The 26779-nt window shown below is 42.0% G+C and overlaps 1 protein-coding gene across 1 annotated transcript; it reads left to right on the plus strand.

Annotated features, from left to right (window-relative positions):
• b3gnt2b (UDP-GlcNAc:betaGal beta-1,3-N-acetylglucosaminyltransferase 2b) lies at positions 1-26508 on the plus strand. Its single transcript, XM_078288795.1, has 3 exons — positions 1-263; positions 15308-15518; positions 22832-26508. The coding sequence occupies exon 3, from the start codon at positions 22857-22859 to the stop codon at positions 24048-24050; it is 1194 nt and encodes a 397-aa protein (XP_078144921.1). The 5' UTR covers positions 1-263; positions 15308-15518; positions 22832-22856; the 3' UTR covers positions 24051-26508.
• Positions 26509-26779: the final 271 nt, after the last annotated feature.

A 26779-nucleotide genomic window follows, 5' to 3' on the forward strand; every position in this document is an offset into this window, starting at 1 on the left:
TGAGAGAGGAGCGACTTACTTACCATGAAAAGTCGATATTTAGTCGCCGAAAAGACGCGTGGATTTATGTAACTTTTTCCATGATACTTGAAGTGAGTTTGGATGCGGGACTCTGAGGTGAAAAGGGGCAAAAGGATCTGGCTGAGTGACTTTTCAAACCTGGTGGAGTTTTGTCTGAAGACGGAGTGAAAACAAGAGGAATACATTTACACCACTGGTGACCGTTTAAACACTGAAAGAAGAAACCCGATTTACACTATAAGGTATGGCATGAATGTGTATACGTCGAGATACAGGAATAGATATTCGTATAAGGGCTATGGCTGATTATAATTTGCTTGGGTGCGCTCATTAGTTAGGTTGCCAAAACTGAAGTCAGAACGAAACTCCCTTAAGAACAGGAACCACAGGAACCTATAGTAACGCTATGATGACTTTTAGATAGGCTAATGTCACAGCTAAACTATGTATAATATCCTTTGGGAATATTATAGGGATGCCACAGGAGAAAAAAAAAGTAGCCTATCATAAAAGACCAATATTGGGGTGCCACAGACACACTGTAAGAACCTATAGGATTATTACAATGATTTTTGTTTATGGCCGAGTTGTTTCAGTCAGAGGAAAGTAGTTCAATATCTGAAGCAGGAGATAGTGAATGGTGCTTTTGTCTGCCTTCTGGCTATCCTTTATTTCTCATACCCTACTTTCTGGACCTGACCCTGAGAGCCTCTCCCTCCTCTCCTCTCCTCTCCTCTCCTCTCCTCTCCTCTCCTCTCCTCTCCTCTTGGTGATGCCATATGGGCCCTCCAAGATAAAAGTTTTTAATCACATGAGCAACATTTTCCAGAGGCGCTGTGCAGATGTGTGTAAGCTGTATAACCCTGTGCTGACTGACTGCCTGCTAAGTTTAGAGAGAAAAGTCCAAACCACATTTTGGATAAGTAGCCTCTTTCCAATCTAGGTTAGGCTTCTGCCTTCTAGGGTTACATTTCTTCACTTTCTGTGATGTAGTGGTGAATAAAAATGTGGCTAAACTCTAGTGTTACAACTAACAATTATCTTTTATCATCAATGATTATTTTTTCGATGAATCATTAAAAATGTCAAGAATAATGACACATTGCCCATCACAAGTTACCAGAGCCCAAAGTGATTCTTAAAATTGCTTACTTAAAAAAACAAAAAAACAAAGCATTCATTTTATAATTTTTATAATGATATGAAGCAAGCATTTCTGAAACTGTAACCAGCAAATGTTTGGTATTTTTACTTGACAAATGACTAAAACGATTAATCGATTATCAAAATTATAATCGGTTAACTTTCTGTCAATGGACTAATCTATTAATCGACTAATGTTTCATCACATGACTTCCAGCTGGTGAACATCAGCAGGCAAACAGCAAAACTAAGTAATAATCAGTTATATTTTCAGAAAAGCATTCATCTAAGCCTTTTCACCCTTAAAAGGCCCTATTTTTATATGATGATGATCATATATTTTTGATATTATTTACAATATTTATATACTATGAATTATCATCATAAACATTTCTGTCAGCCTAAGAAGGTGTATAAAGTGAGTTTAGGTGGGTTTACCTTCCATTACATTCCTGGATCTAACTCTAGCTTTTGTAGACTTTATGACTTGCTGGATATCTGACAAACACCATGATTGATTTGATTATGTCAAAAGCTAATGTATTTAAATGAGAGAGAGAGAGAGAGAGAGAGAGAGAGAGAGAGAGAGAGAGAGAGAGAGAGATGGCAGTCAGTAATATAGGCTAAGATAACATAAGGGCATCCCTTTAGATCCCAGTGACTCACAGCACTCTCTCATTTATCATTATCCTAATATTCAAAGCTGTATCTCCATTCCAAGACAAACAAATCATAAACCAAGTTGGACCATTCAATATCTCTAAAACGTAGTGGAAAATATAGTTGGATCTGGTCTGTAGAAGTGTTTAGGATTTCATTAGCTAATAACTTCTGCCAATTATCCTTTTATATAAGCAGCATAGCTTATTTTCATTCTGTGCTGTCAATCACTCTGTAAGTCTCCAATGGTAGATATCTCATTTCTTCTTTTTTTTTGGCAGTTTACTGTAGGTCACTTTCTGATCTGATGTAATTTCTTTCTGAGTGATGTAATGGTCTACAAAAATGTGGGTGAACTACATCGAGTTGGTGAAGGTCATGAGGCCAGAACAGCCACAATCAACACAACTAAACAAAAATCATTTATATTTTCAGAGTAAAGCGTTCCATTTATGCTTTCCCTCCCCATAAAAGTCCCCATTTTTATATTTATAACTTACATTAGTTTGGCATGACTTACTATGATGTATGAATTTGCATAATAAATATTTATGTCGGCCTCAAATAGTAAATATCTCATTTTACAAAACAAAACAAGCTGTTTTTTGGTGCTTTCGTGGCTCTTTACCCCAGTTTCGGTGTCGCACATTTCAAATGGTGGCTGTATCATCTTGTAGTTAGACTCCGACGGCGTTTATATTTTTCTGTTTTGCACAGCCGGTCCTCGCCCATGATAATGACTCTTCATTATTTTCTTGTGACTCGGATACGAGGCTAATCTCTTTTTATTCCGCTATCTAGAAACTGCCATGGATGGTGCTTTGCCTCTGTTACAAGTAGCCCAATACAGAATAATATGTCTTGTGATGAGTTGCACCAGATAGGAAGTAATGCAATAAAAGTGTGTGTGTGTGTGTGTGTGTGTGTGCGTGGGAGCATGCATGCGTGTGTGTGATTTTAGGGAACAGGACGTTTGGTGGTGACGCTTTTTACAGATACGATTTATAGCTCATTTGCAGCATCCTGTTGCCTCGGTACAAGATACCAGGTATCAATTTTGTTTCGATTTCATGAAACCAAAGCACCACCGACAGAAAGTGGTGCAGTATTTTTAGGACGTGTTTTTCATTTTGAATACAGGAAAGGTTAGTTTGTGTGTATACTTCTGGCACAGAGATGGACTCAGTCAGCACTCTGCATTAGTAGCCATTGATTCTTAATTGACATACTGTTGATCCATACAGACGTACAGCGGAGCCACTTAGGCATTCAGCTGATGCTCATATCCAGAGCATCTTACAGCCAGTGAGCAGGTAGGGGGTTCAGTCAGTTTCTTGCTCAAGGAGACTTTGACTGTCGTTGGATGTGCATCGCCTCTTGCCGATATCAAACCCCGTGACCTTTCAGTTACGGGACGGTCTCTCTGCCCGCTCTTCCGCCCTGCTGCCTTCCTTATCTTAACATATTGTCGTGATGCATGACACGCAGGTGGGCATATTCATCCCTCAGCACGCATGTAGCCTGACGAACCGTTCCTCGTTACCATTCCAAACATTCCCGATAGCCGATGACTAACAGTTTCTAGGGAGGTGGAGAGGAACTTCGGTGAGTAATAACAGTCATCTGCATAAAGCGTGCCGCTTTTTTTCTGGAGCGTTAATGTGTTCAAGAGCACAAAACCTCGGAGGTGGGTTGAGTATTCGTTCCATGGATGTGCTGCATTCCAAAAATATTCAGCATGTTTAATATTTGCGTCACTGTGATTCATTTCTGTATAGCAGCAAACAGGCTGCTGTACTCGCAAACCATTTTCTGTCATTAGCCAAATAGCGCACAACATTACCTCCTAGTCAGTACAGTTTTAAATGTTTTGATTACAAGTGATGTATTCAAAGGCATTACTCATTAAAAAAAAAAATGTGGCTTTCTAATGTGTTGAATAAAGTACTGCATCGCTGGATTCCTTCTGATTTAAAGTTCTGGCGCCTCGCCAATCCGTGGCTGTGCTCTCTCTCTCTGCTTCTCATTTTAGCATAACCAGTAATTCCAGTGGTTCCCAAACTGGGGGCGAGGGAAACCCACGGGTCCTTTAAAAGGCCCCATGGTCCCCAAGTGGAATGAAGAGTAGTTTAATTTCATTCTGATTTAAATAGTTTCGAGTTTATGCCAATGAGAGAACAGAACATCAGAATAGCTACTCTGATCAGCGGTTTCACACTGTTCTCTCCCCACCTACGATATCAGTTCTGTTATGATTATATCTACATACATCATAACATACAACATAGATCTGGGGGTTTCCAGACGGGGGTTTCCAGGAACAAAAACTTAACTGGGGTTTGTGACCGAACACATGTCAATTTAGGGTTCCTTGACATGGAAAAAGCATGGGAACACATTAGTTACACCTCAAGCACAAAGAGTGAAAATCAAACAACAGAACAGAGAACTTCTTTGCAATTCAGCAACTTTCATCCAACTTCCACACAAGACTGAAAGCCATGGGTTGGAATGGCAGACTTGAACTTGACTTGAACACACTCATAGCGTTGACAAATTGAAAAAACGAAACATTTCAAAACAAAAACATGTCTGTGTACAGGTAACCTGGGTGACAGCCTGGTTACCTTTACCCAGTCCAGGAGTGTTTTCCCATCTTTCCCGCTTTATAATGACAAACTGCCTGAAGTCGTTACAATGAAACTTATCTCTTTCTCCTGTTTGCACATCTGTAACCTTTTCTTAACACTAATGTGGCTGCTGAGAAGTCCCGCCTCTTAGCTTATATATCCAGCAGCTGTTAACAAGAGAAATTCCCAAGACATTTTCGTGTCAACAAGTTTGCCTCTGTAGTAACGTACTATCCGCGTGACAAGGAGGTTGCCAAAAGTAGGAAACCTCGTCAGCCACAGCCAGAGTTTACCAGCGTTCAGTTGGTGGCTTTTTCCCTCCCTGACTGGCAAGGATGACACAGTCGGGTTAGTGAGGAAGCCTGTAGTGCTTGGGCAACAGAACAGGATATGACTGTTTGGAGTGCAGCGACATGTGATTAAGCGACGCTACACACAGACACGCAAGGATGAAACACGCCCATGGAGGAACCCGCCGGTCATAAATCAGCACCTTGGCACCCGACAGTATCACAGGCGCGGGACCTCAGAGTAATAAACCACACAGCATATATCAAATCTTTACTGTTCATCTCACCGCTGTGTAACAACAAAATCAGTAGCAATCATCTGTGTCCGGTATTTAGTGATGTACAGCGTATCTGCGTTAGCCAAGAAGTAACATTAATAACTTTATTTATATAGCACCGTTTAAAAACAGAGTATACAGTGTGTTTACAAAGTGTTTTGACAGTCAAAATAAAAGCAGAATACTCAAAATGAATTTAAAAAAAGCAATGAAACAGTGTGAAACAGAAATTAAATTAAGAGGAGGTGGAGAAGAGCAACATTCAAATCAATACTGGGATAACCGTAAGATAAAAACCAAAATAAATACTAAGGATAAAATAAAATAAGAATAAGATGCAAAGATAAAAGTGTGTATTCCTTTTGCATCAGTTGCTCTGGCAGTAACAAGTTAAACAGCGGTTTGCGGAGAAGACTCTGCTCTTCCTCTCACTCGTCCTCATTCCATCTTCATTCCTCTCATCCCTGGGGATATGTAACGTCCTTGTTTAGCTTTTTATAATTCATAATCCACATATAATGCCGGATATACCAGTTCTCTGATGTTTGCGCTGGAACCAATCAGCAGCCTTCCTTACATCTTTGTGTCGTTTACATGCAAGTTTTATGTCGAAAGAGCGCTGGATATTTAAATTCACCCAAAGCTCTGGCTTCATCATGTGGTTGGACTGTGTCTGCCTTGGGGCACGGCGCCTCTCTCTCTACCTAATTGAAACACACACTCATTTGGTTAAATGATACACACACACACACACACAGACACACACACTGGTCACATTTACATGCACGTCAAAAATAAAATTTTTGATGACGCAACACGATGCGTTATGTAAGGCAATAATGCGAGTAAGGCAGAGCCCATGTAAACACCATACTCTGATTTTAATGCAATTATGCTCTTAGTTGAAGTAAGCATAGTGGCCAGGGGTGGGGACTCGAGTCACACAACTTAGACTCGAGTCACAATTGCTTGAGACTTGACTTGACTTGGGTTCTGGTGACTTGGGACTCGACTCTGACTTGTACTTTGATGACTTGAAAAGGTTTCTAAAGTCTTGACTTGAGATCTTGTGTTTGTGTAAATGACTTGAGAGTGAAAGTGATGAGATTTGTTCCACCAGACGACTGAATTTAAATTCTGTTTTCTGAATTTGTATGTGTGGAGGAAATTATACTATTCTGTCTTTAATATACTATTTTGTCTTTAATATACTATTCTGTCTTTAATATATGTACTGTACTCTCTTTGTATTATTATGAGAGCTCATCTCTGTGTGGAAATTTACAAACTGCTGTTCAGCACTTCTCTCATGCCTTTGACCTGACCTGAGACCGATAAGATAGTGGCTAGTTGAATTGGTCCTTGTTTGAACAGGAAATCTTTTATCCCCGGACCCTGGCCGTCCTCAGTTGAATGGTCTCTTGTCTTCAGTAATTGGGCCTTGAGGATCTTGCTGAACTGGTCTTTTGTGAGACACCAAAACTGTTATCTTAGCACTTCTGATGAATGTGATCCAGCCCCCTTTGTAGACTGGATTTCACCTTTTTAATACTGCAGGCAAACTACTGTTTTGCGCCTTTTTGTTCCACACACTTGATGGGTGAACATCTTATGCCTTGTTTGCAAACAATAAAAACAACAGAAGGACAACTCTACTTTCCAAGTCTCTTTTATTACAGGAAACTTCCACCACAGTATGGAATCATTGAATTTATTGAAGTTGAAACTCATGATGCTCTTACCAAGTTTTTATCCTATTAAAACCATATTGCATTGAACAGTCCTAGATATTTAGTTTTCTTTAAGATATTAAATTGATACTGGACTCTTGATTTGTTCTGACTTGACTTGGTGTTCTACATTTAGACTTGAGACTTGACATTAATGACATGGACTTGACTTGGTAATATACACTCACCGAGCACTTTATTAGGAACACCTGTACACCTGCTTATTCATGCAATTATCCATTCAGCCAATCATGTGGCAGCAGTGCAATGCATACGAGGTCAGCAGCTTCAGTTCATGTTCACATCAAACATCAGAATGGGGAAAAAAATGTGATCTCAGTGACTTTGACCGTGGCATGGCTGTTGGTGCCAGATGGGCTGGTTTGAGTATTTCTGAAACTGCTGATCTCCTGGGATTTTCACGCACAACAGTCTCTAGAGTTTACACAGAACGGTGCGAAAAACAAACGCCAAACCTTGAGGCGGATGTCACTTTGGTAGCCCTGAGCTGAAAGCTGATACCTACCCAGTATTAGTAAGCTGTTCCTAATAAACTGCTCAGTGAGTGTACATTCAGACTTGAGACTTGACTTGAGACTTGTGCCTCAAGACTTGAGACTGACTTGGGACTCCAGCAAAGTTGACTTGGTCACACCTCTGATAGTCGCAGTAACATATGTGAAGTCCTTGATTTTTCTTTGCATTAACAGTTAAAGGTTCAGCTGCGACGTATACACATTTCTTGAACTGTGGTCAAGCTGTGAAAGCATCCAGCTCATCACGTTTTGTGGAGGTGGAAGGGAAGTGTATAGTCTATACTCGGCTAGACAAAGATGGAGGGCAGCAGGAGTCAGCACATTTGGAGTTTAGAAGAGTCAGACTTTATGTTGGGTGTGTTGCAAGACATGGAGATCATGCAGACGGACGTCAGCAAAGCTTAAAGGATGGCGGATTTGTCGGAACAAGTGAACAAGTCTGCGTCTGTTGGAAAGCACTGAAAAGCAAAACTCGACCAGTACACACACACTTCCTCACTTCAACAATACTTCTTTTTTACCAGTAAAACCTCCAATTCCCACAATTCTCTCTGGATACTCAAAATAAGCAGTTAATTCATGTAAACAGGATTATTATGGGGAGTTATTATCAAATTGTCATGTAAACAGCTTAATGGGACTGTTATCTTACTTGCAGTATTACAGGCATTAGTCGCATTATGGTGCGCATGTAAACGTAGCCACTGTGTCTGTCTCTCCTTTTACCTAATTGACACACAGGCACTCACTTCCTAGTCTTATCTTACAAGCTATTTGTCTGATGTTTGTCTGCGGTCCAGTGTTAGTGAGCGGATGTTTTCTGTAATGCCCTGAGGCCCAGTATTCTCCGTTAAAACGCCTCTTATTTCTGTTCCCGTAATAACCGGCATCATCGGTGCATTCTGCTGTTGACCACTTAAGGGCTGAACAACAACATCGATATCACTAAGGCTGCTGTATGGGCATTTTTTAAAATCCATTTATAATGCACACAGTCAGTGAGTGAAGTAGCCAGAGTGAGAAGCATCCGTCAAACAGGCCTCCTCCCTCTGTGAAGCCCAGAAAACTTTTTTTAAGAGGGGATATGTCATTAGCGGGACGTCCTGCAGGAGAAAAGCCAACAGTCTCCTGTTATAGAGCCTCATGATATCCTGTTTCTAGTTTACTCTTATCCAAAAAAAATCCATTCTACCTTTCTCCTTAGGCCTTATTTATTTTTCCTAGCACATCTCTTGTACATGATGATTCTATAGTTGTTCTATAGTCGTTCTATGGCTCTGACCTTTGCCCTCCTTGCTGTTTGTTGTTTGTAGATCTAAAGCTTGAAGCTTCTACTGTTGCACTTATTGTAAGGCACTCTGGATAGGATCATCAGCTAAATGCCTAAAATGCAGTAATGCAGACTTTAAGCTTTAAAACTAGACTTTTAGAAAATAACATTGCAGGTTATACCACAACTGCGATATTTGTCAATATAATTATAATATAAGGGTTAATAATAAGAGTTAATTTACAAAATGTTCCATAGCCATTTGAAAAAACAAAGACATTACCTGAAGTTCGTCTGTAAAGAATTTTGTCAACCAAGAACTTAGTTACCTGCTATCCTTTAAAATGTTATACCATTTGTGCTTCATTGATAGCATTTTAAATTGTTATAAATTGTTTTGTAAGAGTAGGTTCACAAGGTGAGTGTTGTACTTCAGAACAAAATTCTGAAACTGTTGGCAAGGTGTGATCAAGCGAACGTGACTTCAATTAAATGTGAATGAGAAGAAGAATCACTGATTGTGTGGATTTTTAATGCATAGTGCCATGATATTAGGGGATGCAGGTAGTGCTGCTATGTGCTGATATATATATGATTAATTCTGCACCCCAAGGTACATGCTGTCTGTGCTGATCAGGTCACACCATTAGTCATGTGTCAGAGTCAAACATGGCATGCATCGTCCCCAAATGAGCACTGACATGAACACCGGCAGCCATTATCTGTATGATAACAGTCCAATAACACACACTCACACACACCTTTTCAATCTGGACTGCAGTGAGTGTGAGTGAGTGGGTCAGGCCGTGCAGAGAGTTGACCTTCAGCGTGAGCAGTCTGAGTGACCAGTGTTTCCTGATAATGAGGAATTCCATTCTATTTTAACTTCCTCTCACTCTGTGTGTGTGTGTGTGTGTGTGTGTGTGTGTGTGTGTGTGTGTGTGTGTGTGTGTGTGTGTGTGTGTCTGGGTCCAATATCAGTGCAGTGATATTGTCGGCTGATGCCATTTTTATTGTCTCTTCCACTGATAATATCACAAAAATTAGTGTTGCGTTTTTGTTTTTTTTTACCTTTTGAGACAACAGTAAAACATGTTATGGTAGTTTTTTAAAGGGTAGCTGGTATCTTATGACTTTGGTTGACAAAATGACAACACTTTTATAGACTGGATCCTCAGTATTTTTTGAGATATTGAAAGAAATTGTCAAAATGCGTATACTATTATACATTATATCAATCTCTTCAACTCTAAACAAAACCCTAATCATCCTAATCCTAGTATGTGACAGAATTCAGGTCATAAATTAAGACCAAGAGAGGGTTATTATGATGAATTATGCTGAATAACAACAATACCACAAAAATATACCAGTAATATTCTTCCCCAACAATCAGAATCAGTGTGTATCAATCAGGCCCGTGTTTCTGTGTATATGTAACTGTAACTGTGTAATGGATCGAACGGGACCCCCAGCCCATGTGAATAGTGGTGTCCACTGTAGACATTTGGTGAGCAGACACCAACCCGGACCCCGCCTCTCCCCGTCTCATGCCTCAGGTTATTTGTGGCGCTCTCTCTTCGCACCGTGTCTCTATTACTCCCACATTCTCTCATGCTGCTGCGGCCTCTTGTATTCACCGGACCAGACTCAAAAATAACCTTTTGTTGGTTTTAGCCCTCCCAGGTGCCTGATGGATTGTACAAGACAATGACTGGCAGAAAGTTTAGACAAACACAGGAAAATTTGAATTTAGCGTAACTTTGTGTGACTGATGGGCTTACCTGATGCTATCTGAATCGTCCTGATGCAGTGAACCTCACTCATCTTGTGCTCCATGCAGGACAAAACCAACTCTGCAACTCTACACTTGGTAAACAAATAAAGAAAACAAATAGGCCTATTTTAAAACCAACGCACTTTGCCTATCATAGTCCTCATCAGGGCGATGGGTGTTCCTTGATGAAAGTTTGCATTGCATTTGATTTATTTGTAAAGGGATCGATAATAAAAAGAAAACACAGTGGCAAACACATCAGATTCTAGCATAGATTCTAGCTGGTTCATATAACCAAAGTTTCCTTTTTATACAAGTTCATATGCCATTTTCTGCTTGCTTTTACCCAAAGTGTCTCTCGAGTCTCTATCTACTCGAGTGTATCGCCTCGAGTGGATATATTTTTAGCACAGGTGGCCGGTGCAAACATAGCAGAGCATGACTTAAAGGAAGAATCCACCCACTGACATATATCATCAACCTGTGAAGTTCAATCCATTTCATGAGTTATTTTATGATGTAATTTCTGTCTGTTTCTGCATCAGTTAGTGATTTACTTTGTTTCCCAGAATGACATTGAGCTGTGGGCTGAAGCTGGAGGTGGAGAGAGCGAGAGTGACAGATAGTAACGGCAAGAGAGCGGGAGTTGAGAAAAAGTGAGAGTCGCCTCTTACTCAAAACGCAACTTGTCTTGTGGCTGCATTGCATTGTGGTCTATTATTGAGGCTACTGTGGGTGGAGAAATTGGTCTCTCTCCTCTTCTACGATGGATTTCTCCCTGTATGATTGTTGAACGTCTCTTGGTGCAAAATGGCGGCTCTAGAAAGAAGCCCTCGCTCTTTGATTCTGAGGGACTGACACCAAAACCTGACATTTATTGTTGATTTACATTGCATTTGCATTTATCTATGGGAATAAAATAGAAAATACACCACCAAAACAACAAAATGGACCCAGAAATGGAAGATACGCCGTCAATAGCTGTTTTTTTAACAGTGTTAGAGTGTTTTAGTGTGGATTTTTTCCTTTAAGCCGTTTTCTGGATTGTTAGTGTCCACAGATAAATGGTATGAATGTTAAACTGCCAGATTTTGACATGACATTCTCTCCCATACAAATCGAGAACAGCTCATATCTGTTCACCCGGCGCACACCTGAATCTTTTTTGTTTTATATCTGGCCTCTTTATCTTTTCTCCCTCTCTCATTTTGTCCCTCTCTTGTTGGTCAGCTGTCCTTCTGTCCATTCTTCTTCCTCTATCTGTTCCTGGAGTTGGACTTTGCTCAGAAAGCGTGAGTGGTAGAGACTTGTCTGCTATGCTGCCTCCATATCTGCTGTCACCCACAACCACACACACACGCACACACACACACACACTACATTACATTTAAAGCATTTAGCCGATGCTCTTAACCAGAGCGTCTTTCAGTGAGTAAGCAGGAAGTGGTTCAGTGTCTTGCTGAAGAACGCTTTGAGAGGACACTGTAGCGAGGGATTGGTCTCTTTAACAGGCTGCGCTGCCACACACACACACACACACACACACACACACTGCAGTCAGCAACACAAGTATGTCTACAGTCTGTATACTGTGTGTGTGTGTGTGTGTGTTGGATTCCCATGCTCTCGTCCAGTGGCCTCTTTCACTCTCGTTACTCATGAAAGGTTTTTAGCACCAGCCTGTGGTCTGAGCGAACCGCTGAAGCAACACACACACTCCGCTTTCAGCCAGACACACTCAGATATCAACACTCACCCAGTACTGCTTATAAGAGCTATTAACTGAATAGCCTTTGAACTACAAAACAGTAGCACGGTAAAATGATTTGCTTAAGAGAGAGAAGCGTCCAAATTGGATTTCTAAACGAGGTGTTTTAGAGCTCCAGGTAATCATGTACAATATTGGTGAAAACCTTTCATCAGACTCAAACTCAGTAAATCCTGCACACTGACATCTACTGTTTTTTTAACAAAATCACTTTTCTTTAAACAATTTTACAGTTCGAAAAAAGTTATGACAAGAAAGACTTGTGATGATCTTGTGATATCTATCTTATCTTTCAGCCCTTTCAGAGTAACAGACTGTATAATCGATCGAATCAGGGAACATGTCATGTCATGTGTTTTGGTATCAAACCCTTTGTGTTGAATTTGTGTTCTAGGTTAAGCCGGGTGTATTTTTACATACAAATCTTGCCCAGTGCAGCTTTAAATAAATATGAAATTCCCAGATCACCAACATTATAAGCAGCTAGGAGTAAGGAGTACAAGGGTTTAAAGCTGCTGGACCCCGACAATAGATGTTACAAATATTCCTGTGACCCTAGAATGATGGTGTAAGATGGAGAAATACTTAGGTAAGGAAATAAAAACCAGGAAGAAAGGGTTTTTAATAGGTAAACAGACAGACTGTGAAGTGGGGGAAGTGAAAAAGGACACAAAGGGAATATTTAGGTTAGTTGGAGTCAGTGAATGTATGCATGAGGGGTAAGTGTGTGTGTGTGTGAGTGTGTGTGTGTGTGTGTGTGTGTTAGAGAGAGAGACAGAGAAATCTGTGTTAGGTAAACTTAAGTGAATCATTTCAGTCCGTTTGTACGTTAGTGTCACCCAGAGAGAGGTGATGTGTCTGCTGACCCTTTGTGTTTTCCCAGTGAAACCAGCAGATTAATGATTAACGTCACCCAGTCGTGTGTGTGTGTGTGTGTGTGTGTGTGTGTAAGGTAACTCTCCGCACCAGCGTCTTCCCCCGAAACCTCCAGAAGGCTTGGTGATGTGGAAAGAACCAACTGACCGTTAAACCAATATGTATTCAACAATATAATCAATATGACACTAAAACTCTCTATGGAAACTGTTTCAAGGGAAAAGGGAAACACAAGCTGCAGCTCTGTGGTTGTTTGTGTTCCCCCCGCCTCCAAGCCAAAGTAGGTGATGGTGTTGAGAGTTGCCAGTTTGAATCCCTGGACCGGCCGCGAAAATCTGGGCGGGGACCTGAATGAGTGACGCTCTCCCCTCACTCAAAAAATACCATCGAAGTGTCTTTGAGCAAGGCAGCGACCCCACGACTGTTGCAGTGGAGCTGCTCAGTGGCTATTAGAAAAGAATGAGCTAGTACTGGGCTGTGTGTGTGTGTGTGTGTATGTGTGTGTGTGTGTGTGTGTGTGTGTGTGTGACCCTCCCTTCCCCACTGCAACTTTTCCCCCAGGCTGTCGGTCAAACGAAGACAGTTCTTAGTCAACTTTCCCTACTTAAATAATAGTTTCATCATAGATTTTAGCCAGTATAGGCTCACACAGACCATCTGCTGGGTATCTAACTGGCTATCAATCAATCAATCAATCAATCAGTCAATCAAAATTCATCCCTCAAGGGGCAATTCAAGGCAAGCGAGTTCATAAACTACAACAGACCACAATATATGATCATTCATACACATAAAGACAAGAGATATAAACATAGAAAACATTTTAAAACAATAGCTAGGCCACAATATAATAATTCTGTCCAATCCAGAGGAAATGCTGCCTGAAAATTAACTTTTTTGGTTCATCTGTCTATGGCTGGAAAACTTACCTGTACCTGAACTTACCTGCCTAGTAGATATTTTCCGCTTTCAATGCTATTGTTCTATATATCTATTCAGGCATTCTGTTAATTCAAAACTCACTCACCTGTGCGACGGATAACGTTTGCAGTTCATCATTAAGTCAGAATGCAAATCACAAGAAGGCGTTTTGAAACGTCCCAACAGCCCGCAGGCAGAGAGCGGAGATAACCGAGGCATTCAAATATCGTCTACCAGTGTGTGTGTGTGTGTGTGTGTGTGTGGGTGGTGGGTGATCCATACTGATTTATTCACCACAGACAAATTTTACCGGCTTTTGGCGGTAACATTTTTAATTTAAGGGGCTATCACTAGGCTTCACTATACAGAGTTACTAATCCTTACTGTTCTACAGTGTGAGGACAGCAGAGACGGCCAAATATGCAAAAGTTGCCATGGGTAGCAAAAATACAAAACAGATGTTTAGATTTGGTTCACAGGCAATCTAAAAATACTTGGTTTGGGTGGGAATTTACAAGCATGGGGGGGAACGAGTGTGTACCCTGCTGGTGTGTTTTCCCGCTTGGCTCCGCCTGAGCGTAGAGCCACCTCGCCTTCCAGTGGGAGGGTTCGGGTTCGGGTTATCAGCTGTAAACACTCTCAGGTTGAGGAGCGGTGCGCTACTGCCCGCTTCACAGGAAACAGGGTCTCGCATTGAGATCCATCGACTCTCTGAAACGGCACATCCTGAATACAGCAGCCACGCATGCAGCAACTTGCTTAAATGAGCAAGAGAAGCTCAAACAAAAAAAAACGCTGAGCCTGAGGAACAGAGGAGGGAGAAAGGGGAAACAGGCTAGCACAAATATCTATAAGCCAGCGCAAATCCCCAAAAGCAACTATTAGCTGAGCCTCTGATTTCTGTGGTGGAAAAGATATCCAGGGCCGAGTCTGTGTCTCCCGGTAAATGCAACGTTTCCTCATGTTTCCTCAAAGACTTCTGTGGAAGAGCAGTGAGAATGCTCTGTGTTGTATGTATGTGTGTATGTAGAGTGAGATTTGTAGTCTATTTTGTGTCTATTTTGTGTTTCAATGGAAAGAAAGTGTTTGGAATAATCTTTAGGACACTCAGTTTTTCTGCTTGGTTCACTTTCTCTTTCTCTTTCTCTCTTTCCATCTCTGTTTTGTTTTCTCTGTCCCTTGCCCCTCTTACCTTGCTATCTTTTCTTCAGTTCCACTTTCTCTCTCTTCTGTTCACACTCGTTAGTTTTAACATGTAAAGGAGGCGGTGCAGTAGCTCTTCTGCATATGTAATAACAGAGACTGAGTTTTGGTGCGGTACATGCCGTTGATACTATTTGACTAGCCTTTTTTTATTTTCTTCTTCCGGCCTGGATGTTGACACACCGTTTGTTTCTCTGTCTCCAGGTTCGATTCCCCACGTCCGCCCCTCCCACCACCACCACCACCCCTCTCCTCCTCCTCCTCCTCCTCCTCCTCCTCCTGTTCCTCCTCCCTTCCTGATCCCGGATCCCCATTGGCTGCTGTTTCCCCAGGGGGCGGAGCTAAGCATGGGGTAAGAGAGCTGAGAAGGGACACCAAAACGACACAAGCTGAGGAGGCCCACTCACCTGCACAGGTAAGATCGCAGAACGTGCACACACACACACACACACAAAACACACACAAAACACACTCCTAATATACATAGGGTCCATGCTTAAGGATCCTTTTCAAATGAGTTGAAATGACACACACACACACACACAGGTCACATCTAGATTAGTCACATACTCACCTCTATGTAGATTTTTACCAATGGATGTGTGTCTTTGAAAGTGTTTGAATTTATTGATAAATATGGCACTCAGGAATATTAATGGGAACTCAATTTCAGTGTGTGTGTGTAATAATAAAGCTTAGGTTACGCTGTATTCTAGAAAATGTCTTAGATGTCCACTAGGGATGTAAACAATTATCCTGGTACTCATATGAAATTTTGCAAATTTCCATAAAAGTATTGTTCCCATGTGTTAAAACTGTACAAAAAACGCGGTCGATATTAAGCAACGATATTGAACTCCCCCAGGAAAGCTTGGCTACTGTCATGTCTACCATTATGTTAGCTAGTCTAACATTAGTTTGTCTTAAAACGTGCGGGTGGAAAAAGTCGTATGTGTAACAATCTGAAAGCAAAGCGTCCTACAGTCGCTAACATGGAGCGTCATCTCAGCCATCGGTGCTCTCATTCACTCAGACTGAACCCCCACACATCCTAAAAAAGAGTCAGTCGAGTACTATTCGGTTAGAGAAAACACTTGGTTACTACATTACTCATTATTAACAACCCTACTGTCCCACAATGGAAATAAGTCTTAGGGCTTTATTGTGCTATCCTGATGGTTTCTACTATTTTACGGCGCTCACTGCTTGACTGTCTTTTTCTTTGCAGAGCTGTAATTTTATGAAATTGTCAAAAAAAATTAAGTCATTCATTCATTCATCTCAACTCATTCCATCCCGTGTCAGCTAATGCCTGGCTCCAAAATTTGAGTATTTGAATTGGACCAGACGGTGCCGTGAATCGATCACACACACACACACACACAAAGCCCTAAACCTGTAACTACCATTGTTATCTCCCTCACCCCCATCCCCCGCACAGTTGAGATCCCTTACCTCAAACAACCTTTTATCAGGTGGAAAACACAGTGGTCAAACAGAGCCCGGCATTGTCCGATAGATTAATGCCAGATCTAATCAATGTGCTTCGGATGTGCTGTCTTTCTTTTCTATGTTGATCAATGGCACAGCAGACATTGTCCATCTGGCCTGCTGACGTTGCCAGGGGCGACCTGCAGTATCCGTTATTGTGAAATTGTGGTCTTATGCAGCTGACTAGGTAGTTTACCACTAACACTGCTGGGTTTGGAGGTTTGATCCCCTCTGAGACCACTTTTGTGAAAAATGTATGCACGTACGGTACTGTCGGGCATTTTGGATAAAAAAAAATCTACCGAATTGGATATGATTTGTTAATTATTGTAATTAAGAATTTAAATTGATTAGGATGCACACTCTTTGTTTTGTTTAGCCAACATCTATATAGGCTTGACTGCTTGTCTGCCAACTTTTTCAGTGATGATATTGGGAATTTTAACTTTGCACTGATGTGTTTTTTTCTCGATAATGTACATTGTTGTATGTTACTTGTCTGCAACTTTTATGCTTGTCTTGTTGCTACTGCCTTGGCCAGGTCTCCCTTGAAAAAGAGAATCTTAATTACTCGTTTAAGTAAAATGAATTTTCATCATTATGGCATTAAGGCCTGCATGAAGAGGGCAAACATTCGTGAACCATCGATTGGAATGAAACTGCTGTGTCGTGTCACATAATCTACCTTTCGGTAGAGGACGTTCATCCTCGAGAGATTAATTTACAACACAGGCTGGTTTGATATTTGAATCCTTCAGCTGTTGATGCAATGTCAGTTTCAGATTCCCACACTTTTCCAAAGCTTCTCAGGCCACATCCACACTAATACATTTTCATTTTAAAACGCATAACTTTTGCTACGTTTACGCCTAGCGTCCACACTACTCCGGCGTTTTCGGACCCCTAAAACGGAGACTTTTGAAAACGCTGCTGACCCCGTTTTAGTTCGAAAACTCCGGGATTGCGTTTTAGTCTGGACGGGCGGAAACGGAGACTTTTGAAAACGATGACGCAGACGGCCACGTTCGCTGCCTGATTGGGTCTTATCAGTCACGACGTCCGCCTCGACCGCCTTATACTCGTGTGTTACTTTTAGTAACAGTTCCACCTCGTCGTCGGTCCAAGAAAAGAAATCTCTGGTTGTACTTTTCACCATTGCTGTTCTTCCTCCGTAGTATTTTCTGCAACTAAGCAACCAACCGCAGAGTAGACAATCTGCTTCCTGTTTGCACCGGCACGCGCATGCCCAGTGTACGTGAATGGTCATGTGATATGCGTTTTCAGGCGTGTTAGTATGGACGGAGATTATTTCTGAAACGCTCGTGTGGACGGAGATCGTTTTCGTTTTAAAGCGCCGTTTTAAAACGAAAACGTATTAGTGTGGATGTGGCCTGACAGTCTTCTCAACACTGTCCCGTTTGAGCGTCATGTGCATCCGTAGTGAAAGAATCTAATGAGTTGTCGAAAGTCGCGGTTGTGTACTTTCAGGTGAGTGTAGGAGGTTAGAGAGAAACCCCATCATGTAAATCTCACAGCTTCGATTCCTGCAACAGCCAGTGTGCGTCCCGTCAAAATGCCCAGTCACTGTAATCCATTCTGGATAAGAACATCAGCTAAATACCTAAAAATCTAAATGTAAAATACAAAGGTGTATTATGGCGCTCACACTTCCAAGCGGTATGGAGTGTCTGCATACCATCAGCTGTAACAGGAGACTCCTAACCAGTTCAGATGGTTCATGCTGTGAAGGCTTCAGTGGGTAGGTGTGTGTTTAGCGTCGGGCCGTTGACGGTTAATTAGTAGTCTGGAAGCCGTGGTCTTGTCAACATGTTGTTCAGCCTACTTATTTCAGAAACCCCCCCCCCCCCCCCCCAACCCCACCCACTCATCTCCCAGAAGTCTCTTTGTTTGTTTGGTGATGCGGAGGACAGGAAGGCATAATTATCCATGAGAAAGAGAGAGAGAGAGACGGAGGGAGGGATGAGAAAGGGAAGGAGGGAAGTTATGCCTGTGCTTGTCCATGTTAGGAATATACCAGTGTGATGTAGCATTAGGATTATATAACGTCACTAATCATTATTTGCAGAGGTGGAAAGTAACTAAGTATATTTACTCAAGTACTACTATTTTGAGGTACTGGCACTTTACTTAAGTATTTCCATTTTGTGAGACTTTTACTCCACTGCATTTCAGAGGGAAATATTGTACTTTTCACTCCACTACATTCGGCTGGAGTTACTAGTTACTTTGCAGAATAAGGTTTTACATGAAAAACATACAATAAGCTCATAAAATACGTTGCATTGTTAGAGTATAAACTCCCCAACAGTATATGGAGCAGTTAGACCTGCAACATTAAAATACTTCTTACAGGTTAATGCATCAATAATTTAACACTGAAAGGGAGCGTTCTTTAGACTTTTACTTTTGATACTTAAGTACATTTTACTGCTAATACTTTGATACTTTTACTTAAGTACAATTTTGAATGCAGGACTTTTACTTTTAATGAAGTATTTCTCCATTACAGTATTGCTGCTTTTACTTAAGTAAAAGATTTGAGTATTTTTTCCACCACTGATTGTTTATCCCTGTGCTGATGTGACTTGGCATTGGCTGTGCAGGTTTTTATGGTAGCAAGAGCAAAAATGAAGGAGGGGCAAATGAGGATAAGGGAAAGAGAGGGAATGAGATTGAAGGAGAGGTTGAAGGAAAAGAGCGAGGAGGAGAGGGAAAGAGAGTGAAGGAAATGAGACTTGAGGGAAAATAAGGGGATAAACAAGTGAAGGACGGGGAGAGACGAGAGAGAGGTGGGGAGGGCGAAGGAAAGAGAGAGAAGGGGAAAGAAAAAAAAAGAGAGAGAGAGAGAGCAAACAGGAGTGCAGCGGTGCAGAGGTGTTGCTAGGAGGCGGAGGAACAGAAACCCGATACAGAGGCAGGAAGAGGAAGAGAAGGATACAGGCAGCGGTGCAGCGGAGGGTAAACCCACCTAACGTCAGGTCACTCACCCCTTTTTAAATTCGTCAAGTTGAGTTCACTCGCCTTTTTAAGCTGACGTGAGGGTTTACGTTACCAATTCATTATAGTAAGAAGTATCAGAGCGACATGAAAACATAAATTCACACTACTCTGATTTGTTTATCTGTCTCTTATCTATCTCTCTTGCAATTTGTCTTGACTCTCACTCTCTCTCTCACCCTATCTCACTCTAACTTTATCTCAAGTCTCGCCCGGTCTGTCTGTTTCTCTAGATTTATTACTCCGTCTCTCTCTCTCTCTCTCTCTCTCTCTCTCTCTCTCTCTCTCTCTCTCTCTCTCTCTCTCTCTCTCTCTCTCTCTCTCTCTCTCTCTCTCTCTCTCTCTCGCTTCATGGTGAGCACTGGCCGGAGATTCGTTGTGTACTCAGCTTTCTATTTACCTTTTCTATTCACCACAGCATAGTTTTTTCTGATAAGGATTTCACTTAAAGTGGTGGCAATAAGTGAGAGTTTTACTGCCCCATAGCACAAAATGACGATAATATTGATAATAATGATAATAATAATAATAATAATAATAAGGGATTGATAGGGTTATAGATCCAATACCAATGACTCAAAGATTACTTTGCCATATGCTGAGATTTCTGGCTTTCAAACCTCACTTTCTGGCCTGTACTCTGTTTTGGAACATAAAAACGCATTGACCGTAATTGTGGTAGCCATGACGATGCGTGTGATGAGGTAGGCCTACAGCAAGTTTTGGATATTGGCAATGTTGTGAAGAGTGGTTATTTAAATATCTTGGTTATTTTTTTTACTGACCGCTAGATGTCCATCAATTGCATGAGCAGAAGCCCATCATATGAATTTGCTATAGGAGTCAACTAGTATAATAATCGCTGGTTTTGAGTTGTTATGTTAAAGTTGGCCAATATACAAGATCAGTGCAGGATAGCAGGTAATAATGTATTTGTAAGTGTTGCTGAAGTTTAGACATTGCAGTTGAAATAGGCAAACAGGTTCAGGTAATTTTCAATAAAGCTGTTTAATTTTTGTGGTTAATTTTATGTGTTGAGAAAAAGTTTTGATTGATTATTAGAGACTGCATCCATTGGTATGTTGCATCTTCTTACAAAGGTGTTTAATGCACAATGTTCAGCTGGCCTACCACAGGCATTTCAGACATGTGCAGTGGAACAAGGACCTACTAAAAATCCTCCAGCAGATCTCGAGGGATCTGGATGCAGATGCTTTCCCCCGCTGGCAAGCATAAAAAGGGAGGAAGAGAGACAGAAAATAAGGAAGGAGAGCGGGAAGAGAGACCTGGAACATAAGTAGAGAAAGGGGGCATACAGACATTTTACAGTAAGGAAATACGAGGGAAAGTGAGACATGGCAAAGAGAATGTTATCAGCAGAAGACTGTGAGCCTGCCAGAGGAGAAACCTGAGGCCATACACCTTCTGAAAGGCCGTATTGTTCTCTGTGTTTGCCTCGCTCCTCACATGTTGTCCTCATTTTTTATTTTTTATTTTTTGGTTTTACTTCATGCTGGCAATACCAAGGTGACAATACACCCTCAAATATTTGACTTAAATAAACCACATTTCATTTTTTCATTCCATGCTGCACTAAGTAGACAAAAAACACAAAGCGGTCAGTCACAGTTTTGTTGCAAATGACTGAATGGCTGGATGGCTATGAGTTCATATAACTTCTGTTTTTCAGAGGGCACGCCTAGTCGGGCATGATGAACCTGCAGTGTGACCTGAAGTGAACCTTTATATGGTGGATGATTATCTAATTGTTTTATTTTATTTAGTTTGGACTGAAGCCAAGACCTGCAGGTTTATGCTGGCAAGTAGCTTATTGATTATAAGGACTGCCGATTTGTAAATGCACACACACACATGTACACACGCACGTGCACACACACCCTATTGGCTAACCTGAATAGAATGTGCTGGTTGTTGATTTGCAGGCAGTCTGCAGAATGATTGTCTTTCTTAATGTGAAGCAAAGGGTGAAGATAGAGGCACAGCACAGAGCTAGGGGGGGTTCTGTGGTCTATGTGAATCTATGTGATTCTCTTTTAGAATTGTCTTTTTGTTTATCTATTGTTTCTCTTTCTTTTGTTCCCCTTTGTTGTTTGTGACTATTTATTTGTCTCGGCACCATTTGAAAAAGAAGGTTCCAACCCTCAGAGTGTCTTCCAAGAACTAAATAAAGGTTGAATAGTGCAGTGGAAAGGTAGCAATGGCTAATGGAAAAGCGGATGTTGACACTGATTTGGCTGTTGGTTAGAGAGACACTCAATCCCTGTCAGATCCAGTTCTGAGCCTGAGCCTGACCTCTGACCTCTCTGTGGAGTGGAGCAAGCAAAAAGAGAATTTCCCTACAGGGCTCAATGAATTATCACATTATTATTAATTTGTTCCCATGCATCTTTTTACTGGCATGCCTTCACATCATAGTGAGCGTGACAGCAAGTTGCATGCACACTGTATCTAAGCTAACAGCCCATATCCTCATTAAAGGTCTCATCCAGGATAAGCTGTCCCGATCCCAAATATCCTCAAATACACAAATAAGCAGAATATTCTGAATGATACCATGGGAAACAGAACTGACACAGACTGCAAAAACCCAACTGGAAATGGGATAAGGTGTTCACTTACATGACCACACCTGCTAACATTTACATATCCTGTGTAAATATATGTTAAACGCGATATGACCATTACATGCCAACGCTTAAATGGAATGCTTAGGCTTACAGGAGAAGTTTCATGTGACACAAGGAGGAGTCATGGTTGAAATCTTTCCAGTCTCCCTACTCCGTTACACCACCCTGCATCCCATACTTCACCGTAGAAATTGCGATTGTTATCGTGTCGTTCCCTGAAATGAAAAACACATGATCGCCGCTCAAATATGTCAACTTAACTAATTCTTCCCACGAGGCTTTCCTGTCAAGAATGTCCAAGCTTCTTGAAAGTTTAGTTGCATGAAAGATCCCTTTCAGATGTCTTCACAGATATTTTAAAGACGGAAGTCATGGAAATTGATTTGATTTGCATTCTGAATTTGTACTCTGCTCTTCTGAGACAGAAGATGAGACAGACAAGAGATGAATCAAATATTTCTGAATAATAGTTTTTTCCTCACATGTCTTTCTGGCTTTCTTCCTAACGTCTTTATTTCTTTCCTTCTGTTTTTGTGTGTGTGTGTGTGTGTGTGTGTGTGTGTGTGTCCAGGTGGTGAGCGGTGCAGGACGTTGCCATGGCGCTGCTGCGGATGAGGCTGAAGGTTCTGGTGACGGTGATGATGGTCAACCTCTTCATCTTCATCCTCATCTCCCGGCAGGGAAACCAGGACAAAAACGGGCGCAACAAGGTCCGCGTCCCAAACAAACCCTTCTGGTCCAAACTGGTTCCCAACCAGGCCTACTGGAACCGCCAGCAGCAGATTCTGGATCTCCAGCACAATCCCATCCTGATCGCTAACTACAGCTCCGCCGACATGCCTGATTGGCTTAACGGCACGAGTTTGACCTCTGACCCCTGCCAGCCTGACCTCAGGGTTACCACACAGGTGAAAGACTACAACTCCCTACCAGGCCGCTTCAAGGACTTCCTGCTTTACATGCGCTGCCGCTCCTACCCGCTTTTGGTGGATCAGCCTCATATCTGTAAGGATCCGCCTTACCTGCTGCTGGCCGTCAAATCCCTCGCTCCGCACTTCGACCGCCGCCAGGCCATCCGTCAGTCCTGGGGACGGGCGGGTGTTCTGGCCAACCGGACGGTGGTGACCGTTTTCCTGCTCGGTAACGCCACAGCGGTGGACCACCACCCGGATCTGTCCGGGATGCTGCGCTACGAGAGCGCCCGCCACAAGGACATCGTCCAGTGGGACTACCGGGATTCGTTCTTCAACCTGACCGTCAAAGAAGTGCTCTTCCTGGAGTGGATACAGACCCGCTGCCCCGGCGCTCGCTACATCTTCAAAGGCGACGACGACGTCTTCGTCAACACCTTCCGCATCCTGGACTTCCTCCGCGGCCTCTCGGGGCCCAAAGCCAGGGATTTGTTTGTGGGTGACGTGATCACCAACGCGGGGCCGCACCGCGACAAGAAGGTCAAGTACTTCATCCCAGAGAGCATGTATGTGGGGATGTACCCTCCGTACGCAGGGGGCGGCGGGTACCTTTACTCCGGAGACATAGCTGCTCGTCTACAAAATATATCGCAGCGCGTGACGCTCTACCCCATAGATGACGTCTACACAGGCATGTGCCTTAGGAAGCTAGGGCTGGCCCCCGGAAAACACAAGGGCTTCAGGACTTTTGACATAGAGGAGAAGTATCGGTCGAACCCCTGCGCCTACAAGAGCTTGATGCTCGTTCACCCCAGGACGCCGCAGGAGATGATCCAGATCTGGGCCTGGCTCAGCGACCCTGATCTGAACTGCCAGTAACAGCTCAGTGGCAGCCATTTTGTGTCAGGGCATTTTGGGTCTGACTGAAACTGTTACGATTGCCCTAGAGAAGACATTTTGGGGATGACTGTGCGGTACTGTCCAGTGTCAACTCACTGTTCTTGAAAGGTCAAAGTGACCAATGTTATTTTATTTCGGGTTGGTTCATGACTTTAAAGTTGGCAGCTTAAAGTTGTTAAGATATTATTGTCATGGTCACTTGGGGTCACCTAGCCTCAGCGCGGTGCGGTAAACGCATCGTACCCTTAAAAATGAGGAAGGACTGCATTATTAGTGCGTAGCTCCGTTTTCAAAATGGCCGTCATAGTATTTTGACTTGATTTGACTTGAGTCAGACTTCCGTAGACCCAGCTGACCCTGCTTTACCGTTGAATGAGCTCCACCCAAAGTGACCGTGTCTTTCTTTGCGTGCACATATTTATATTACGACTATTTATATGGCCTTTATAATGCTTTAACACTGTGTGTCAGCTCCGTGACGGAGCTTCTCGATGCTGTATTATATGAAGATGAAGACTGAGACTTTGGGCGTGTCCACCTGGGACTCTCTTCACAGCGCTTTCTCGTTTCGTCAATGGAAAGGACTCGCTGCTGCAGGTTATCGACAGCGCTGAGAGATTAGATTATGTTTTCAGCGCTCTGAGTGCCGAAATATTTCAAACTTTAGCAAAAGAGTGAAGTTCTTGAAACGGATTCAACCCAGTAGCCACGACTAGCTTCCCACATGCAGCTGTTTAGTGCTGCCAGCTGAAACAGAGGCTCCCGGTGGACACGCCCTTAATCGACGCTGGAGGCTACACTTGTGCTCCTATTCCCATCCTCACTCCTAGAAGTATTTACTTGTGACTCACTCCGTCTCAACCCCAACCCGTCTCCCCTGTGAAAGAATTGTGCAGAATGATGTTTTGTTCGCCCTCTCTGCTGTAAGCAAATGAAGAGCTCATTTCCAAAACACTATATTCATTTTTACTTGAAGTTCATCACACACGTTCTCTAAAATACAGAGGATCCGGTCTTCAGAAGTGTTATTATTTTGTCAAGGATTCTCGAGTCCCCTACTGTCCTTTAAAATATACTGTTATTTGTTTTGATTTTGTGTTTTCTGTCATTTGGGGAGAGAAGGTGTCACTTTTTTCAGCTGGTAGATATCTCATTTTATAACAAAACTCTTTAAATCATTACAAAGTTGGTGTTGAAATGGTGTGTTTCGGGTGGAGTGAGCGCATACTTTCAGGAAACGGAGGGATAGGAGCGTAGCCTCGCTCAGCTCAGCAGGTCTGGGCTTGGCTTGACATGGATAGAGAAATCCAAATGCTGTCTATTTCGCTTCAGGTTCTTGTACATCCCACTTTATCCCAAAAAAGAAACTGCTGGTATAAATCCTAAATGCATATTTTCACAAAGAGAGACATTATGTTTTCAAGCTACCAATGCAAAAGCTCCTGTCTGTAATACTTATTATAACCTGCCTCATGGTTGCCTGCGACTGTTTGTGTTAAAATGATTTGCTTGACTGTGTTATCGGTGCATCGGTGAGACGAAAATGCTTTGTTAAAAAAAATAGGCCAAACATGGTGTCACATCCAAAACCCACACTTAAGTAAGTTTCCGTTACTTGACAATGAAAATGCTCAAGATACTACGAGTCGATTGGCTCTGAGAAAATCACTGATCATTTGAAAGGTTTCATTCCAAAATGTTACATATCCAGTTTGGGGCGGGGAAAGCGTAACTTTGTTCTTTACTCAGTATTTTAACAAAAACACAAATGGTTACATCCTTTAAAAAGTGATTGTTTTACAAGTTAAGGACTCGTGATAGTTTATAACTGCAGTAATATTCAGTGAAGAATTTTACTTTCATTCCGGGAATTGTTTTGTCAGAATAGGTGTCACATTTTTTTTAAAACGGTGGATATCTCATTTTGGAATGAAAGTCTTCATTTTCTATCTAAGTTAAACGCTCGGCTCGCTACTGTATGGCTTTTGTCAGCACAAATGTTGTGTCTTTTATTCACTTTATGGAAGAAATGCTGCACATATTTACTTTGCGTCCATATTAAATAATTTGCTCCTTTTCATGTATGTGAGGCACAGTTACAAGACACTTGACGCGTATCATGGGTTTTTTTCAAATGCACCTAAAACGTTGTGTGTTGTGTTACCGTCGGAAACGAAGATTCGACAGTTAAATGACATCTAAAGAGAAATAGATGCTCGCTTCAGTCAGTTTCAGCGTGTGTTCTCATCTCTCACCCCCTGATAGAGAAGGTCAGACTTGAAAAAAAAGAGTGTTTTATATCGAATGTTTGTCTTGACTCCGGTTGGAGTCGGTTCACTTTCACTTTTATTCATTTCAAGTGGGTTTTCTTCAGTATTCAAATTTAAAAAGACCCAATCCCCTAAAGACAATAGTGAAAATAAAGGCTTTATCTATATTGTGTGACTGTCAGTGTCAGTTAGATGTTTGAATTGACCTTTGACCTCGGCCTGGGTAAAGAAAGGCAGTGCTTCAGAGGTTTTGCTCCTACACCTCTGTTAGAGCTCCCCCTGCTGGTCAGGTGGGTTGACTTCAAGCTGTAGGAGTTTCACACACACACACACACACACTGGCTACTCAAAGACTCACAGCCTTATTCCAGTACTTTCTAACTGCCTTGATGTCTTAACCATCCGTTCATCATCTTGGTCTTTGACTTTTTAGATACC

This window comes from Centroberyx gerrardi, chromosome 15 (assembly GCF_048128805.1).
Source record: "Centroberyx gerrardi isolate f3 chromosome 15, fCenGer3.hap1.cur.20231027, whole genome shotgun sequence".
In the NCBI taxonomy this organism is placed as follows: Eukaryota; Metazoa; Chordata; class Actinopteri; order Beryciformes; family Berycidae; genus Centroberyx; species Centroberyx gerrardi.

Coding starts and splice junctions, on each gene's coding strand:
- b3gnt2b (XM_078288795.1), top strand. CDS start 22,857: ATGGCGCTGCTGCGGATGAGGCTGAAGGTTCTGGTGACGGTGATGATG.